The 18,470-nt window shown below is 37.9% G+C and overlaps 1 protein-coding gene across 5 annotated transcripts in view; it reads left to right on the top strand.

Annotated features, from left to right (window-relative positions):
• Nucleotides 1-18,470, top strand: part of LOC108715697 (DENN domain-containing protein 1B) — a 106,811-nt gene that overhangs the window by 62,367 nt on the left and 25,974 nt on the right. For all 5 annotated transcript variants that reach the window (XM_018261090.2, XM_018261089.2, XM_041561565.1 and 2 more), the window contains 3 exons: nt 3,522-3,622; nt 6,350-6,395; nt 10,237-10,338. In XM_018261090.2, coding sequence (XP_018116579.1) covers nt 3,522-3,622; nt 6,350-6,395; nt 10,237-10,338 — 249 coding nt within the window. The remainder of the gene's footprint in view (nt 1-3,521; nt 3,623-6,349; nt 6,396-10,236; nt 10,339-18,470) is intronic.

Here is an 18,470-nt window from a genome sequence, read left to right as displayed (position 1 = left end):
TGTACAGAAACAATTGTAACAATTTAAGATAAGCCGGTCTCTTGGGGAAACTGTGGCCTGCAGCTTAAACGGGCAATTCACCTTTATTAGCAAAACTGTAATAACTCATAAAAACCATAGAAATGTGTTTAGACTTTCATAACCTGCCAAAATTTGTAAAATGAACATGGTAATTAGGGGGTGTGGCCACAATAATGAGCATGGACAAACATTTTTTTTTTATTTCTTTTTCTATTTCCAAAATGTTGTTAGGTATGAGCTATTGCATTTTTTCCATTATTTTTAGTGATCTCTGGGTCTTTTTCTGGCCATGACATCCCAGGCTGCCTCCTGCAAAGATAGCCCCTAGCCTGCCTGCCACCATGATACTGCTTTGGTTACTTATTTTTACAGATAAGAAGAGCTCTTGCTATCTCTGCTTTGTTTAAAAGACTGTCAGGTATCTTACCGCTGCATAGTTTTTTTTTCAATATAGTCGTGTTCCTGTTCCAGCATCTCTGTCTTGGTATCAAGTCTTGAACTAAAAGGCAAAACTCTCAAGTTTATGATACATTAGACAATTTGACCACTGCTGTAAATAGGTGGAAAAAAGCAGCAGCTAAAACGTGGTGGTCTGTCTGTCACTACAATATCTAACATAGGCATATGATTTTGTACATATCACTATAGTAGGCAGTTTGACCCACGCTGCTTTCTGCCAGATTAAAGCCCAAACAACATTGTATCTAAGCTCTTTTTCTGAAAATTATCTTTCAGCAGTAAGCAATGTGTCATGCTAATGTGCTATAAGAAATTGCTTTTAGATTAGATTTAGATTATATGACATCTGTTTCATTGTAAAGATAGTGGAAATCTCATTCATAGAGCATCACGGGCCTGCAGATTTTTTTAGGGAGAGGAAGACACAGTCACTTGAGAAAGAGCAACTTGTCAAACAAAAAAAGGACCTAAATTAATCACTTTTCTCAACACCTCAATGGCTAACTTAACATTACACACTGTTTTTGTTTGTTTTCATATTTTTTCTAAGAAGACATTCCTGTTGCTGATCTCATACAGTGCTTTCCAAATTTTACACATTTATATGGGCCAAAAGCAATGAGCTCTAAGTGTACATTTATTAACCAGATGAGTCTGTTGTTTTACTCATAGGTCTATTTAGCCATGCAGATCTTTGATTAAAGCTTGCAACAGCACCTATAAATTGCACCCATTGTCTCTGTTGAAATTGAGCTGAAAGTGAGATTGGCTGCGACATGATACAATTGACCTATGTTAGTTCTTGTAGAAAAGCATCTAATTGCACTACCACCCCATATCTGTAGACGGCAGTGGATGTGATTTTTGCCTGCCTTTGTAATTATTTATGCCAAATATAGTCCTATGTAAATCCTACATTTGTCCTTAATAGAACTTTTCAACCTCCTGCTGTTCACTATTGGTACCAAGAAAAGGAAGTCAGACAAACCTTTATTTAATACATGGTGTTAAGATATGAAGAGCAGAGAAAGATGAAAGTGGTATTTTTTTTTTGTAATCAACGATGAGTTAAAGACATGCATTTAAGAGGGGGTTAAACATTGACTGATGTGGCCCTGTCATCACAAGACAGCTGGTCAGGCAGTGGTAACAGTGTGTGACAGAGAGCAGCCTTATCCCAGGAGAAAATGTTCTGCAGGATAAGCTCACCTCCCGCTATCACGACCTCTTCCAGATGCTCCTGCAGTCTTCTGGTTCTTCCTAGTTTTGGCAATCAGCCCTAACGAGCTCTCTTGGGAGCTCTTAGGCCATAGTCCTAGCCATATTTAGTGGGGTTAAATGAACTCCTATCACAGGCCCAATTATTTCTGTTCTGTAGACACTGAAATTCACAAACCAGTATACAATATACTGTAGTTAACATCTCTATACTGGATACTTCTATAAAGTACATAAGGGTGTATTCTCTTTGCAACATCTGGATTATCCTCTGATGCTTTTAAAGGAGAAGGAAAGTTGATTTGCACTTGGGGGTGCCAAATGTCTAACATTTGGCACCCCCAAGTGCAAGGCAAATTTCCTTCTCCTTTAAAAAATGACTTATCAATGCTGGTGTGTCTCAGGAGTGCATGCTCATTCTTCAATTTGTCTGCATCTCCACCTGAAGCTATGGATTCGGGGGAACTGTATGGTGAGTGCAAATCATAATTTACTTGGTTTCATTTACCCTGCCAAGTGTGCTGTGCCAGGAAGTGACGGACCTAGGTTCATACACCCAGGTCAAGCCTTGCATCGGATGAGCTATGGTTTTTGCCTGCTGATTTTATTTAGTCCTGGAGTTTCACATACCCGAGCCATTGATTTGTTTTAGACAGCAATTGTTTTACTTTTGTGATAGAGCTGCAGTTTTCTATGTATGTTATATACACGCACACAGTTCAGGACTCACACTCTAAAACTAGTGAACCACCCTTATTTATTTTTCAAACTTGTGCATCCGTTTCGGCCCATATTAGGGCCTTTATCAAGGTCCTAGATAAATGCCCTATTGTGGGCCAAAACGTTGGCCCACATAAACTGCCTTGTAAATACCAATCTTCTAATCTATGTTTCACTAAAACTTGGGTCACTAGAATATAAGGGTACTGTATGTAGGTATGTTATTATGTACCATGTAAGAGAATACATCTTTATACAAAAAAAAAACTGCAATACAGTAATACAATAGAACCCACATTTTACACTTTCCAAGGCACAGTGTCCATACTGGAAAAAAGAAAAATCCAGATATAAGATGCCTCTTGCCTGTATAGGATCTTGAAAAACAGCATTGATACAGTTCTACTGTATTATGTTAGCATATTTGTTCAGTCCTCACAATTGCAGCAATAACAGCTTTAAATCTTGTAGTATGTTTCAGGTTTGTCTTTATCTTGGAGTTACAAATTCCAACCCACTTTTAACCCCACTTAATGCTTATAAAAATTTTTTTAATGATAAAGCACTGTATGGATAGTGTTTCCAAGTAAATAGTTAATTTAAATAGTTGCCTAAGTTAAGAAAATATGCTTGTAAAAAACTGTTTAATGATAAAGCACTGTATGAATAGTGTTTCCAAGTAAATAGTTAATTTAAAAAGTTGCCTAAGTTAAGAAAAACTTGTATAGATGCTGTTATGATAAGTACATTTTAAAAATGTTTCCAAGTACACCAGTTTCTGTGCAAGTTTTTACATATCTGCCTTTGATTGTATTGAGTACAATGGACTTCCAGGATACATACCCTTATATTTATTAAATCATTAATGTTATAACATTTTATACACTCTGCTTATATACATCATTTATATATAGGAGAAAATGAAGGAATCAGAGAACCCTGCTCACATATATAAGTAACCTTATTCATTTATTGTGTGTGTAGATATACTCTTGATTATGAATCTATTTTTTTTTTTTTTTGAATAAGGCACAAATACAGGTACATCACTGGCAGTGATATTAGCAGAGATTACATCTAATATGCCTGTTATTGTCATACAGCTTACAGCCTGTGTCCATGCCTCAGCATCTCTTCTGTATCCAATGTACTGGCAGCACATTTACATCCCTGTGCTTCCCCCACACCTTCTTGACTACTGCTGGTGAGTGCTTTAAACTTTCTTACCCTTGTTCAGCTAACTCTAACTACAAGAAGACTGAGACTATGCTCTATGTTCATTCATACATCATTTATGCTAGTAGAACGTGCATGTAACCACTGCTTATCAAGAAAGGGGTCACTGGGTGTTTATTATTTGATGACTTATGTGTAAATATTTACCCTATCAATGTTGATCAAAAATGATTTTTTTATAGAAAATAATTGTACAGTTTAGTGTCTATATGTATTTATTTTATGAATGTTAATTATAGATACTTCATTGACACTTGGGATACCTGGTACAGTTCACTTGGAAGTAACTGGAACAGTTCTACAGTTAAACAGGCCGTTGAAAGGGAAAATATGCCCCATTTTTACAGTTTACAATGTAATGCAACCCCTCTATTTCTTTGTTCTGTTGTATTCTAGTACTTGTAGTCCCTGTACTTTCCATAGTGGGTGGTGTGTGGACTTTCTGGAAAGCAGAGGGGATTCACATCCCAGAATTCATCACTTTACAATGGAATAGCCTAAGGTGGGGGTTGGGGAGCAGGTACCTGGAGCATAAACAGACTAGCATGATCTCCTTTAAATCTGTGTAATCAGGTATATCTGGGTTTTTGTGTTAAAAAAGCAGGTTAAAACAGATACAATTTTTTATTCTAATTCTGCCATCAGAAGTCACTGATCAGCTTACAGGACAAACTTTGGAACCAGTGGAGGTAGATACTCAACCAAAGTCACAATAAAATGACCTAGGAATGAAACCCAAACATACTTGAATCAGAATGTAACATTGTACAAGTGTCTTACTAAGTGTGTTGCTCCTCTTCCGCGGCATGAATCCATTCACTTGTGAAAGCAGCAGCAAAGCAGGTGCTGTCTTTGTGTTAAATTACATACTTTTTATCTCTGAGACAGTAAATGTCCACTAAAACAGAACTTCTCAAGAGACCCATTTTAAAGGACATATAAACCCAACCCACAAAAATGTAATCAGTAAGCAACATCTGTGAAATATTTAGATAACTGCCAGTCTGGTTGTTAAAAGGTTAACAGTAAGGCGGCAGCCCTTTAATCACTTAGAATTCCTTCTGCTCCTCTAATCCACTCTGCCCCCTCCCTCAGGAATTTACTTTGGCTGTTGGCTCATGAGCATGCTCAGATCTTCTCAGCTCAGATTACTAAACACACTCTCCAGTCTAACAGCCATTGAAGAGATAGCATTGCAGATTCCCGTAGTCTAGCTGTCTGATCCTATTTTTTTCTCCTAACCGCCTCTTCTGAGCTCAGTTTAACCATTACAGTGCTCAACCCCAGCAGAACTTTTTATCAAAGCATGTTGTACCGGTGTAAACCTGCATTCTGCATTGCATGAACTTTGCGGCATACATCTGCTGTTTGCAGATATCAATGTTACTGATGACGTGTCAGAGGGAAAATGGCCGCTGTGAATGCGGCTATTTGTTTTCGTAAAATGTAAAGGCACTGGCAAATGGAGGGGGTATATGCAGTATAAATGATGTGGCTTGGGTGGGGAAGATATGCCCAACTATAAAAATGTAGGCTTTACATGTCTTTTAAAACTGGACTTTAACATATCCATGAATGGATACAATGACTGCGGATGAGACTACCCGGACTTTAGGCATACAGTGGCTCATTGGGTTCCTTTCACTTTTTAAAATTTTCTCAAAATCATCTGGCATCTCCATAACAGAAGTTGTCTGGTGTATATAGCACCATTACAAAGAATGCAGGGTGGCCTGTGGCTTCTGGGTGGCATTTCTGTTCATCATAGAAATGAAATTAGAATGCTGCTGATGTGATAATTAGTGTTGGAAACAGATAAATTATTCTGAAAGACTGACAGAGCTGTAGTTTTGCATAGGACTGTCTTATATCTCCTTAAAGTGAATTAATTTGGTGAAAATCAGCAACCCAGGCTGTTTAAATCTGCTCCTTTTTCGTGACTTATTATCCATCTAATTAAATTTGTGACATTCCAGTGACATTCAGAAAATAAGATTCTGGCCTTGCTGCATGCAGACAAAAAACTGCCTGTCTTTGGTCAATGAAATTGGCCTTCTAGAATTTAACTCTGTAATCCCAAAACAGCTTGACAATAGGGCAGTCTAGTCCAATGCCACAATGAAAGCTTAATGACCAACTTCCCGTTCAAACTAGAAGGAAAGTTCAGTATACTAAAAGGTGCGAAGTGTCAAGCTTGATAAAGAAGTTGCTGATTTCAGCTACAGGTTTCAGCTTCTATCTTAGTAAATATATTAGACTCAGTTTAGGGAGAGGTGTAGGTCATTTTGGGGTTTGTTTAAAGTCTTTTTATGTATTTTAAAATAAAAACACGTATCCTTTATGGATGCTGGGTTGTAATTTGGAGGGGTTGAACTTGATGGACTTTGTCTTTTTTCAACCCAATTTAACTATGTAACTATGTAACTATGTAACACTTTTTTATACTGTCTTATGAAGTATTGACACAGTCTTAGGACAAACCCATGACTGTAGCAAAAGATCAGATTGCATGAGCTTTGGTGTGAAACAGACTGAACAAAAAATCACCAATTCCTGACCAGCTTTTCCTCCTCCAAGTAAATTATAGGCGATTTTTCATGTTGGTGAAATTGTTTACAATTGACTGAAGCCTCAACCCAGATTGCTTATATTTGACACTCTGCTATTTTTTATTTTATTTGTTCTCCTGTTCTAGTGCACCCATGCCTTATCTTATTGGAGTTCATCTAAGTCTCATGGAGGTAAGTCATGTTTTGGGAAATTACAAGTAGAAAAGCAGATTTTCTTTATCAAGAGCTTATTTTAGTATAGGTGTTATGCTAAATATATATTTAATCTTATTTAAGAACTGAACGTTACATAGAAAACAAACAACAAAGACATTATAAAATACTCTCCAATTGAAAAACTGACAATATAGCACAACGTATTCACTTTAGTGAGTTAGAGTGGTTGGTCGATGGAACAAAATGGTCCCAATCAAATTCACTCAAATGGAAATCACATTGCTTCATTTAGGCTGAAAGTCTTGACTGTTTTAATAAACTGGGTAAAAATAAATCAAATACAGTTTCTTAAAATATTCAGAGACCATTCCCATTTACTTCTACAAAAACTCTGCAACTTGTACATGTGCTGTGTTTTTTTATTCAAATACAGGTATGAGATCCATTATCTGGAAACCCATTATCCAGAAAGCTCTGAATTACGGAAAGGCCTTTTCCCATAGACTCCTTTATAATCAATTAATTCAATATTTTAGATACGATTTCCTTTTTCTCTGTATTAATAAAATCCAAACAAAGATATCATTAATCCTTATCGGAAGCAAAACCAGCCTATTGGGTTTATTTAATATTTACATGATTTTCTAGTAGATTTAAGGCATGAAGATCCAAATAACAGAAAGATCCATTATTTGGAAAACCAGAGCATTCTGAATAACAGGTCCCATCCCAAAATAAAAATATAAAATTATATTTGAGTTTTCATCTTTTCCTTTATGTTTTTTTTCAAATCATTAAAAAAACGCAATCTGGTATCCAGGTAACCATGTCCCTTAGTTTTGCTTGATGCTGATTACCAAAACATATTAATTGTTTTAAAACCTAGGTCTTCTGAGTGTTATTTTTGTTACATCTATACTGTGAGATACAAAAACTGGCATTCATCTGAATACACAGGATGACAGGCTTTGTTGTTCATAACAGATAAATAACTGATTGTTGTGTAACTTCACTAAACTGACTGTGCCATTATTGTATCTATGACAGAGAAATCATTTGTATCCTGCAAAAAAACTCTTTAAACACAAATGCCATTTCATAGTGCAGTAAAACATGGAGTGTCCTACGCAATAAACTTTCACTTTGTTTTGACTATTTGATGGAAGACTGCCTTCATTTGAGTGCCTGCTCCAGATTTATCCTTACAAATGCCATTCATAATTTATCTGGACAGGCTAAAATGTTACAGATTGATTGGCGTTGGTTTTGTTGCACTCTACAAAATGCAAATCCACATGGATTAACCAATTTTTTTTATTTAATTGCATTATGTTTCCGCTCGATCCACAAAATATATTTCATGAATGTAGTTATGATAATTGCTGTCTTTTATGAAATTCATATCGAATTAAAATAATACAAATGCAGAAAATCAGATTTTTTTTATTTTATTTTTTTTGCTTAAGCCTCTTGATGAAAAGTGTTTTATATCACTTCCAGCTTGTGACTTTCCTTTCGATTTATGATGGTTTACTTTTTATTTTTAATGCATAGACATTTCGTTTTTATTTATTCTTTCTTTCAAATCGATCTCATTAGTCTGAGCATACCGTCCGACAACAATCTCAGACTAACGTGCAGTCCACTCACATCTACTTTGCACTCCTTCACCCCTGCAACTCTAGATGAAGTTAGTAAACTTCTAGCCTGCTCAAAACCCACCACCTGCTCCCTTGACCCCACACCCTCTCGCCTACTCCACTCAATCTCTGATACACTCTCTCCTGCACTTACCCACCTATTCAATCTTTCACTCTCTACTGGTACCTTTCCATCATTATACAAACAAGCACTAATCACTCCTATCCTCAAAAAACCTTCCCTTGATCCCAGCTCTCCCACTAACTATCGACCGGTCTCCCTTCTTCCATTCGCCTCCAAATTACTAGAAAGGCTTGTTTACAAATGCCTGATCCAGCATCTCACTCACAACTCCCTCCTCGACCCCTTGCAATCTGGCTTCCGCCCATCACACTCGACTGAAACTGCACTCAATGATCTTCTATTGGCAAAGTCTAAAGGTCATTATTCCATTCTAATCCTTCTAGATCTCTCTGCAGCCTTTGACACAGTTGACCACACACTCCTCCTTGACATTCTACACTCATCTGGCATTCGGGACACTGCTCTTTCATGGTTTACATCTTATCTGTCTGACCGTTCCTTTAAAGTTTCCTTCTCTAACTCTACTTCTACTACTTTCCCACTCTCTGTTGGAGTTCCTCAAGGCTCTGTTCTTGGCCCCCTGCTGTTCTCGCTCTATACAACTTCACTAGGAAAACTCATTCAGTCATTTGGACTTCAGTATCACCTTTATGCTGATGACACCCAACTCTACTTGTCTACTCCTGATCTTTCTAATTCTGTCCTTTCCCAAGTCACAGACTGTCTCTCTGCTGTCTCCTCCTGGATGTCACAGCGCCACCTGAAACTGAACCTTTCTCAAACAGAACTCATTATATTTCCTCCAAGATCTTCCCCTGTCCCTCAGATATCACTCACCGTAAACAACACAACCTTTCATTCCACCACACAGGCACGCTGCCTAGGAGTCATCTTAGACTCTCATCTGTCTTTTTCACCACACATTCAAACACTTGCAAAATCTTGCCGTATTCAACTGCGCAACATTGCTCGAATACGACCCTATCTCAGTTCAGAATCAACTAAAACACTGATTCAGTCTCTCATCATCTCCCGCCTTGATTACTGCAACTTACTCCTCACAGGTATTCCAACAAGTCACCTTTCACAACTCCAATCTGTTCTAAACGCGGCCGCTAGACTCATTCATCTAGCTCGCCGCTCAACATCAGCTGCTCCCATATGTATGTCCCTTCACTGGCTCCCAATCTCTTCTAGAATCAAATTCAATTACTTACACTCACATTCAAGACCCTTAATAATGAAACCCCTCCCTATATTTCATCTCTAATCTCCAAATGCACTCCTTCACGAAACCTACGATCTGCTTCTGATCTTCGCCTCACTTCTCCTCTGGTCACTTCTGCCCATTCTCGTCTACAAGACTTCTCTCAGGCTTCTGCTTTTCTCTGGAACTCTCTGCCACAAGCTGTCAGACTTTCTCCTTCTTTCCAAACTTTCAAGCGCTCCTTAAAGACCCATCTGTTTAAAGAGGCCTATTCGATGTACCTTAATTAATCATTGCTGTATCAAAAATGACAAAGTGTTTATACAATCCTAATGTCTCAATTGTACCCTAACCTTTTAGTTTGTAAACCCTATTGTACTCTGTAATCCTTGTCTGTTATCCACCATTTATTCCCTGTTTGCTATAACTGCAGTAAAGCACTGCGTATCTTGACAGCGCTATATAAATAAATGATGATGATGATGATGATGATTCTTGGGGCGGCACATTTATTAAACCAATTCATGTGAGGAAAGTTCGGTGACTTTGGAAAACGTAGCGCTCCGAGTGCCATCCTGTCGGCAATTTACATTCTAGCCTGCGGGAAAGCAAGGGAAGGCAGTTCGGGGAGATTACTCACCCAAAGAAGAGGCGATAAATCGATGGGTGACTAAATCTCCCCGGATCTGATTGTATGTCTCTGCCATTAGAGTTCTCGCCAAAGTATCTGCAGCACAGCAAGAGGAAAGACCACCGTTGGTTGGCTATTCATTCTAAAATGATATCACTTCAGGGTTATCAGACACTATTTTATTTGTGAAACTATTATATTACAAGCAGTGATAAAGCTTAATTTATGAATTTTACTAAGGATTTGTAATCTTTAATGATAGCCTAACTCATTGTTTATATATTTTTTGTCAGAGGGTGAAAAGCCGCTCACTTGATGATGTTGTCGTTCTAAATGTAGATAACAACTCACTTGAAACACCTTTCAACGATCTCTGCTCACTTCCAAGTAATGTGGTAAGTTTTTGTTAAAAGCACACTGTAGCCAGGAGATTTACTGCATCCACTTTTGATTTGCTAAACAAAAAACTTTATAACACAGTCAGTTTCACTTTCTCACATTTTATGCCTTTTTTTGCCTTCCTACCTATTCTAATGCATTTTAGTAGGTGCATTTCCTCAAACTTGGCACTCATTTTACACAGAGAATTTTGTTTTTGGTGAGTATTCTAACCAGATGACTCTCTTACCAACGGTTCTTCTGTAAATAGTAAATTCCAGTTAGTTTTCACACCTAACACAGACATCCACAAATTACTTATTGTGTTAGATTTTGCATGTGACTTCCATACTCCTAATTAACACAGTAAAGCATTTCACTTTAAACAAAAATTTACTCTGGTGTTTATAAACTTTGAGTGGGACATTCACTAAGATTCGTAGTTGCGCCAGGCGTAACTTCGCCGCACTTCGCCAGGCGTAGTTTCGCCAGCGCTTCGCAAATTCACTAAAATCCGAAGTTTCGCTCAGGGGTAGCGTAAGTTGCGAAGTTGCGCTAGCGTTGATTCGCTAAGCGAAGTTACGCTAGCGATGGTTAATTTGCATACGGCGCCAAATTCAAATTTCAATGGAGGAATATGTAGCAGCACTACAAATGCCTGGGAAACCTTCAAAACATCAAATAAAATTTTTATTTTGCCCTACACATGTGCCCACTGTATAGTTAAGTTGCCATGAGTTAGGAAATGTAGGGGTGAAGGAGGAGAGCCCCAAAAAAAATTTCGAACTTTTTCAGCCTATCACCCATAAAATAGAAAAAACGCCAGCGTTTTTTGGGACTTAGAAAAAATGTTAACTTTTTTTGAAGAAATCCCTATCTACTCTATTGCGCTTCGCCTGGTCTGAGGTGGCGAAGGAAGTCTAGCGTAAAAGGTAGCGTTCAGAACAATGCGCGCGTTAGTTAATTTGCGTAGTTACGTCCGTTGCGCAAATTTGCCAGGCGTAAGGGTGCGAAGTTACACTAGCGAAGTTATGCCAGTGTCCGTTAGTGAATTTGCGAAGTAACGAAAATGCCCAACGCTAGCGAATTGACGCTAGCGTTAGGCGCTTTGGCGCATAGTGTATTTGCCCCCGAGTATTTTAAAACATATTTTACAGCATTTCTTCTAGTTTCCTCAAAATTGTAAAATGAGATTTTGTACTGCTTAACATCAATGGTGTGTCCATCTATAATGGATCAGATACAGGGGCACTGCAACCTTTTTGGAAAAATGCAATGAAAGGCTCATACAGGTCTAATCACTTATAGAAACCAGTCAGCAGGAAGTATTTACTGATCGCTTGTTTAAAATTAAATGCCTTAATGCTGAAAATGATGCTGTTCACTTTCAAAATGTCTCTCATCTAAAGAATTTTTTTTTGTACACTTGCTAGTTAATAGCCATTTGGCTGGCTCAGTGTAAGCAGAGGCAAGGAACAGAATTGAGGACTGATTTGTTCCCTCCAGAGCAGGGGCGTAACTATAGAGGAAGCAGACCCTGCAGCTGCAGGGGGGCCCAGGAGGTATAGGGGCCCCATGGGGCCCAAATTTATATACAGTTTCAATAAATATTGGTAAAACAAGTCAACCTCTAAACATTTTGGGGCCCTGAAAAATAATTTGCTGTTGGGCCAAGTAATATGTAGTTACTCCACTGCTCCAGAGTCACTGTGACCCATTGGGTAGGCGTCTAACGGAGTACCAGATCCCATAAGAGATTTTGACATAATGTTAAATCAGAGGCCAAGATAGGAAAGCGTTTTTTATTTTTTGTTTACCAGGATCAAATACAGGTATGGGATCTATTATCCAGAATGCTCAGGACCTGGGATTTTTTAGTTTTGCAAAAAATGATTTAAACATGAAATAAAGCCAATAGATTGTTCTGCCACCAATATGGATTCATGCAGCTTAGTTACCATCAAGTACAAGACATTCTTTTTGATTAATACAGAGAAAACCGAAATCATTTAAAAAATTAGAATCAATTAGTTATGGAATCTATGGGGGAACGCTTTTCCGTAATTTGGACCTGTCTGAAGAGAACAGATCCTATACCACTAATACATATATTTCATCTTCAATAAAATAAATCAGTACTCTTATTCCAGAGAAACATCTGTTTGTCTGGTGCAGACACTATGCTTATTTCTGTTCAATGCTACATTTTATTATCAAAAATGAGGGGTCATACCCGAAAGAGAGATTTCCCAGTAGCCGCCCTACCCCTGGTTCAGGACTTCTAGTGGATTTTAGTCAAGGAAATATTTCTCAACCATTTATACTCACAGATATATCTTTATTTAAAGAGGAACTTTGTTGTCTAGATTATATTAAAGTGGCAGATGCTTAGTGCAGCCGTAAATGTGGTTAACATTTCATTGTTTGCATTGTGTTGCATTTCACATATTGCATGTGCATATAACCAGATGCTATGACATGTAATCAGTTTGCTCAACTGCAAAAACCTGCTTTTCAAATTTAATAATGGACAAAGCATGCAGGCTTTTACCAAAAAACTGTGTATCTAATTAGCAAACCTTGTAGTTAAGTAAAGAACTCTGCATTGGCAGTAACATCTGTCCCATGTGATAAACATGTAACTGGCTAATACATCAACATCATATTTAACAATTTCATGAATTTCAGCAGAGGTTTCCAAATGTACACTATATATTGTTTATATGACAATAAAGAAATACATTAAGAACAATAGTAAGGAATATTTGCATTATACCCGAATTAAAAAATATTTATCAAATGTGAAAACATGGATACGGCTACACAGTCCAAGCTTTGCTTTGGGAGTTCCCATATTTTTTTAGACACTAGATACACAAATTATAAATAAACAAAAACTAATCATAGTAGTGGATCTCTTGTTTATAGTTGTTTAAAGTTAAAGGGGGCCTGTCACCCTAAGAAATATTTCCAAATTATTTCTATCATGTTAGTTGAGCAAAATAAACTTTACTTACATTATACTTATTATTTAAATTTAGCTTTCTTCAGTCTTGGAATTACACAGTCACAGCCTGCCCTTTTGTGGACACTGTTATTAAGATTAAAACTGTGTATCACCCCAAAATCTTGTGTATGCACCAGAATGGGGGACCTAATGCCCATGCACAGTATCCTACACAATTATAGAGCCTGAGGAGGGAAGGGGAAATGTGAGGAGTGCATTGACATGCAGGTCAAGTGCTGAATGGAAAGTGAAAGTAATTGACTGTCCCGCCTCTATTCCTCAGGCATAGAGGTGGGAAAGATATTTGATTGACAGCTCAGATATTTAAACACCTTTATAACAGGTATGGATACTTTAATGAACAAAAAGATTTGTGGTCCTTATTTCATTATACAGTTTTTTTGTGTGTAGATGACAGGTCCACTTGAAGGAAAGTTAAGAAATTACTTTGTTATACAGAACTGAACATGGGGGCAGATTCACTAAAGGGCGAAAATTTTAACCAATTTTAGGGGCATACCACATTTGTTAAAGGGTGGGTTTATGTCTAGGGCATTAGAGGATTTCCTCTGTCTTTATTATGGCTCATTGGAAATGTGTTTGAAAAAGTGGCCACTTCAAGCATTTGCACCAACATTATTAATAAAGACGTCCATATGACTTTTAGGTACCCATCCTATTCAAATGAACCTAAGCGAAAGAGTGCTAGCAAAGTTTTGCTAGGCAGAAATGAACACTATCGAAAATTCGCTATGAAATGCTTGCCCAGCCGAAGTAACGTTAGCGAAAATTCACAGCGTTCGCAACTTCTCATTTTATTGAATTAGCGTAGTAATAAATTTGTGCCTGGCGAAGAAGTTGCTGGCAAAAATTTACCCTTTAGTGAATTTGCCCCATGATGTTTATTTTGTATGAAATGGATGGTATACTATTACACATAAAAATTCTTCTGCATTGCTTAACACTCCATGATGGGAAGATGCTAAATAGGCCATGAAGTATATCCAGATACCTTCAACCCTTTTGTGGACAGCTTGTGATGTTTTTCCTTTAAGAAGTACTATGATAGGCAACAAACAAAAAATGTTCTGCAGCAGTTAAGACCTTTATATTCTACCTGTAAACCCCTCCCCAATGTTTGCCATGTGTTAACATATGTGGAGTGTGAGTGCTACTGATGTCTGAGTCAGTAACGCACTTTTTTCCATGCCAGCCAGCTGCAGACTGTTAGCATTTTATGTATTTGCTAAATTTTGCTTTCTATCTTTTGTTTGAATATTTCCAGCAATATTATACAATTGTGTACTAAAATAAATGTAAGCAGTCTCTTGAAGCAGTTTTCCTACTTGCAATCAATCTTATCACTCAGTAAAAGAACATGTAAAATATATTTTAACTGCTCATGTGATTTTTATTGTTAGAGTGGTGTCAGTCCCCCCCACTGAGCCCATTAAACATGTCACTGCCCTTACCTGCCTCTGGTCTTAGGAAGGGCTCCAGGCTGTAAGATATTGGAAGCATGTGATGCTGATTACTAGTCTAGATAGTGCTGATCCCTGCGAAGGTTAAAGGTCACACTTGTCCCCCATTATGAGTCCCTTCTCCACAGGGATGCCCCCGCTGCGTCCCTTACCATAATCTTCCTAATGGCTGCCTTCCAGGATTCACACATAATATTTCAGATTTACTGGCTGTTGCAGACGCTGTCAGCCGGTAGCATTTCCGCTCTTACTAAAGTATTTCAGATTGCAAGAATAAATCAGACTGCAAAGGTTTAGAATAAAATAATCAAAATAACAAAAAAATCACACTTCCCTTCTTATGGATGAAATATCATATCAAACAATTTCATTTCATATATAGCTATGTTTTCCTTCTTTTGTGTAATAGGAGAGCAAATGGAAATACAAGCTCTTGCCAACATTTTATAAAAGTTCCACAGATATTTACATACAATAAAACACCTTAACAGGGCTTCTGCTATTTGAAATTGCATGTGCACTTCTTCCTTTTTCTGGGATGTAACAATTTAATTTCCAGTGTAAAAAAAAAACATGTGGCACTCCATCTGCTGCTTAACTATATCTTTCTGCTTTGGCTGTTTGATGGTTTTGTCTGTAGAAACTTTCTAGATATGAGGAACCACTTTCCTCTGCTGGTATTAAAAATGAGAAAAAAGCAGTTTTCAGCAATTTGAAGTATTGGGCCCAAATGGATCACAGCAGATTGGAGGGTTTCCCTTGCCTATTTTACAGTACATGGGGCACTGCTCAGCTGGCTGAAAATCACCTGAAATTGCTTCTTGCTGCCTCCTGTTGATTTGAATATGAAACAACTGATAACACTGTTATTGGTGCACTTTTCACCATTAAAAAATGTTCACTAGAGAATTCTTAGCCTAAAAAGTGCTTCTACAGGCAGTCCATTAAATATTTTTTTCAGCTGTATAAGAAACTGCCCATTATGCCATCTGTCTTAGGGTGTACATTTATAACGAATGCAATGTATGCTCCAGGTCTAGTAGCCCACTGCAACCAATCAGTAGACAGAATGGGGCTGGGATCTTCCTCTTGTGTCTCTTAGCACATGACACTTAGTCCTAATTTATTGCAATGTTTGTCTTCCCTGTTTGTACTTTTACTATATTGTATGAATATACAGCTCTGTGTATACAAGTAGTGGCATATAATCAAGATATACATACCGTATATACTCGAGTATAAGCCAAGTTTTTCAGCATCCAAAATGTGCTGAAAAAGTCTACCTTGGCTTGTACTCCAGTCAGTGGGCAGTAGCTGAGATTGCAGTCACTTTTAATCATTCCTATACCAACAGTTCGCTTGGGGAGAGACTGCAATATCACACAGCACCCTCTGTTGGTTATATGAAAGAATAACAGTGCGCCCTCTGTTGGTTATATGAAAGAATAACAGTGACTGCAATATCACACAGCGCCATCTGTTGGTTATATGAAAGAATAACAGTGACTGCAATATCACACAGCGCCATCTGTTGGTTATATGAAAGAATAACAGTGACTGCAATATCACACAGCGCCATCTGTTGGTTATATGAAAGAATAACAGTGACTGCAATATCACACAGCACCCTCTGTTGGTTATATGAAAGAATAACAGTGCGCCCTCTGTTGGTTATATCAAATAACAGTGATGGCAATATCACACAGGGCCCTCTGTTGGTTATATGAAGGATTAACAGTGATGGCAATATCACACAGCGCCCTCTGTTGGTTATACGAAAGATTAACAGTGATCTCAATATCACACAGCGCCCTCTGTTGGTTATATGAAAGAATAACAGTGACTGCAATATCACACAGCACCCTCTGTTGGTTATACGAAAGATTAACAGTGATGGCAATATCAAACAGCACCCTCTGCACATGGTAGTGGGACAGTGGGACAATGCACACAGTAATCCGTTTGGCAATTCTCTGTCACCATCAACTTTGCAAAGAAGTCTGGTTGATCGCTGGGGGGGGTCGCTTTGGCGGAATGTGCGCTGCTGGGAGACAGGGCTGTAGTTGTGTCTAGGCTTATACTTGAATCAATAAGTTTTCCCAGTTTTCGTAGTTAAAATTAGGTACCTCGGCTTATACTCGGGTCGGCTTATACTCGAGTATATACGGTACATACATAATATACATACATATATATGTTGTTTTAAAGCAAAATCTGTTTTCAACAGAATATATCTAAAATGGAATTGGGCATATAAGTATGTGTATTTTTCTATAGCTCTGCTTTTGCAGTGCAGTTTGACCTTTATTAACTGTCCATGTGAAAAGTGTAGAAGAAGCATATTCTAATTTAGTTGAAGTCCCTTCTTCCCCTCCTTTTAGCCACCAGTAGAACTCGGATGTTCTGAAGCTGTCGAGATTCAGGCATATTTTAATTTAGTCTCCCTGGTTGCCTTAGGCTTTTTCACCACTGAGTCACTGGACGAGTGACGATTCACTTTTCTTTTTCATTCATGCATAAATCTATCAACTGCTTAGTTCACAAATTTGTTCTAATTAGCAAATAAATTAGTGTAGGTCATAATTTGACTATTTCAACCCATTCACTCCATGATGTCTACCACACTGCTGTGGCTTCTGCATTGTTCATTGCTCTTGTGCATTGTACCATTATCCTCTATCCTCCTTTGTTGTCTGTTTTTTTGCGTTAAGGTTTTGTCTCTCCAATAATGAACATAGCTGTTAATATTCCAGATGATAAAACAGTCTGGGCCACATTGGAGCCTGCCACGTTCACCAACTTTTCTTAATGAGTCCTATGAGCATGTATCCCTGGCTAAACTTAAGCTTAAACCCTACTCCATTTGTTGAACCTTCAAAGTTACTGTACTTGCCCTGACCCTGCTTACTGTACTTGGCCTTGCATCAGTTGTTTCCAGACTGTGGAATGTGCCCCCTAAAGGGGCAGTGAAAGGAATTACTGATGTTGCAGAGACAATAGTCACCAGTAATGCTTCATTTCATGTGCCCAGGGATGTGGTTGCTCTTGGAACAACAAATCCAATACTCCCAAGTACTGATTGTCTCAAGGCAGCTGGGTCTGGAGAGCTCTGGTTCATCAATAGAAAAGACCAATAACAGATATGATTGGCAGTGAGCAGCCATAGCCACATCCAAATGTATTACGTAAAAGGAAATACAGGATGCTCCTGCCCTTTTTTTCTGTTTTTTTTCTTTCATTGTTTCAAGAGACAGAACTAGCAGTCCAAAAAATGATAATCAAATATGACTTTTACTACCAACTGCCAGACAAGTTCAAGCTGTTCATCAGGCACAATGTACAGTTGTATCAATTTACACCATTCAATGGCAAATTAATAAAATGGGTGTTTTTGGGAATAAGACCCAGAAAGACCCCACTTCATGAAAAACATAAAAAAGCTTGATTGAAGTTTGCCAAAACAAACCTGAGCCTAAATCATTCTTTTTTTTTCAATGTAGCAATAGACCCCCCCCCCATCAGACATATTCTAATACATTCACAACTCCCAGGCATCCATACAGACTTAACATCTCAGAAACTCATAGCATTCGCAGATGACATCATTTGTTTTTCAGATAAATGGAACAAAATGTGAGATTTTTGGTAAAGCACAACATTT

The sequence above is a fragment of the Xenopus laevis genome, chromosome 4S (assembly GCF_017654675.1).
Source record: "Xenopus laevis strain J_2021 chromosome 4S, Xenopus_laevis_v10.1, whole genome shotgun sequence".
NCBI classification, from domain to species: Eukaryota; Metazoa; Chordata; class Amphibia; order Anura; family Pipidae; genus Xenopus; species Xenopus laevis.
Note: the sequence above shows the minus strand (reverse complement) of the source record. Positions and strands in the feature narration are given on the sequence as shown.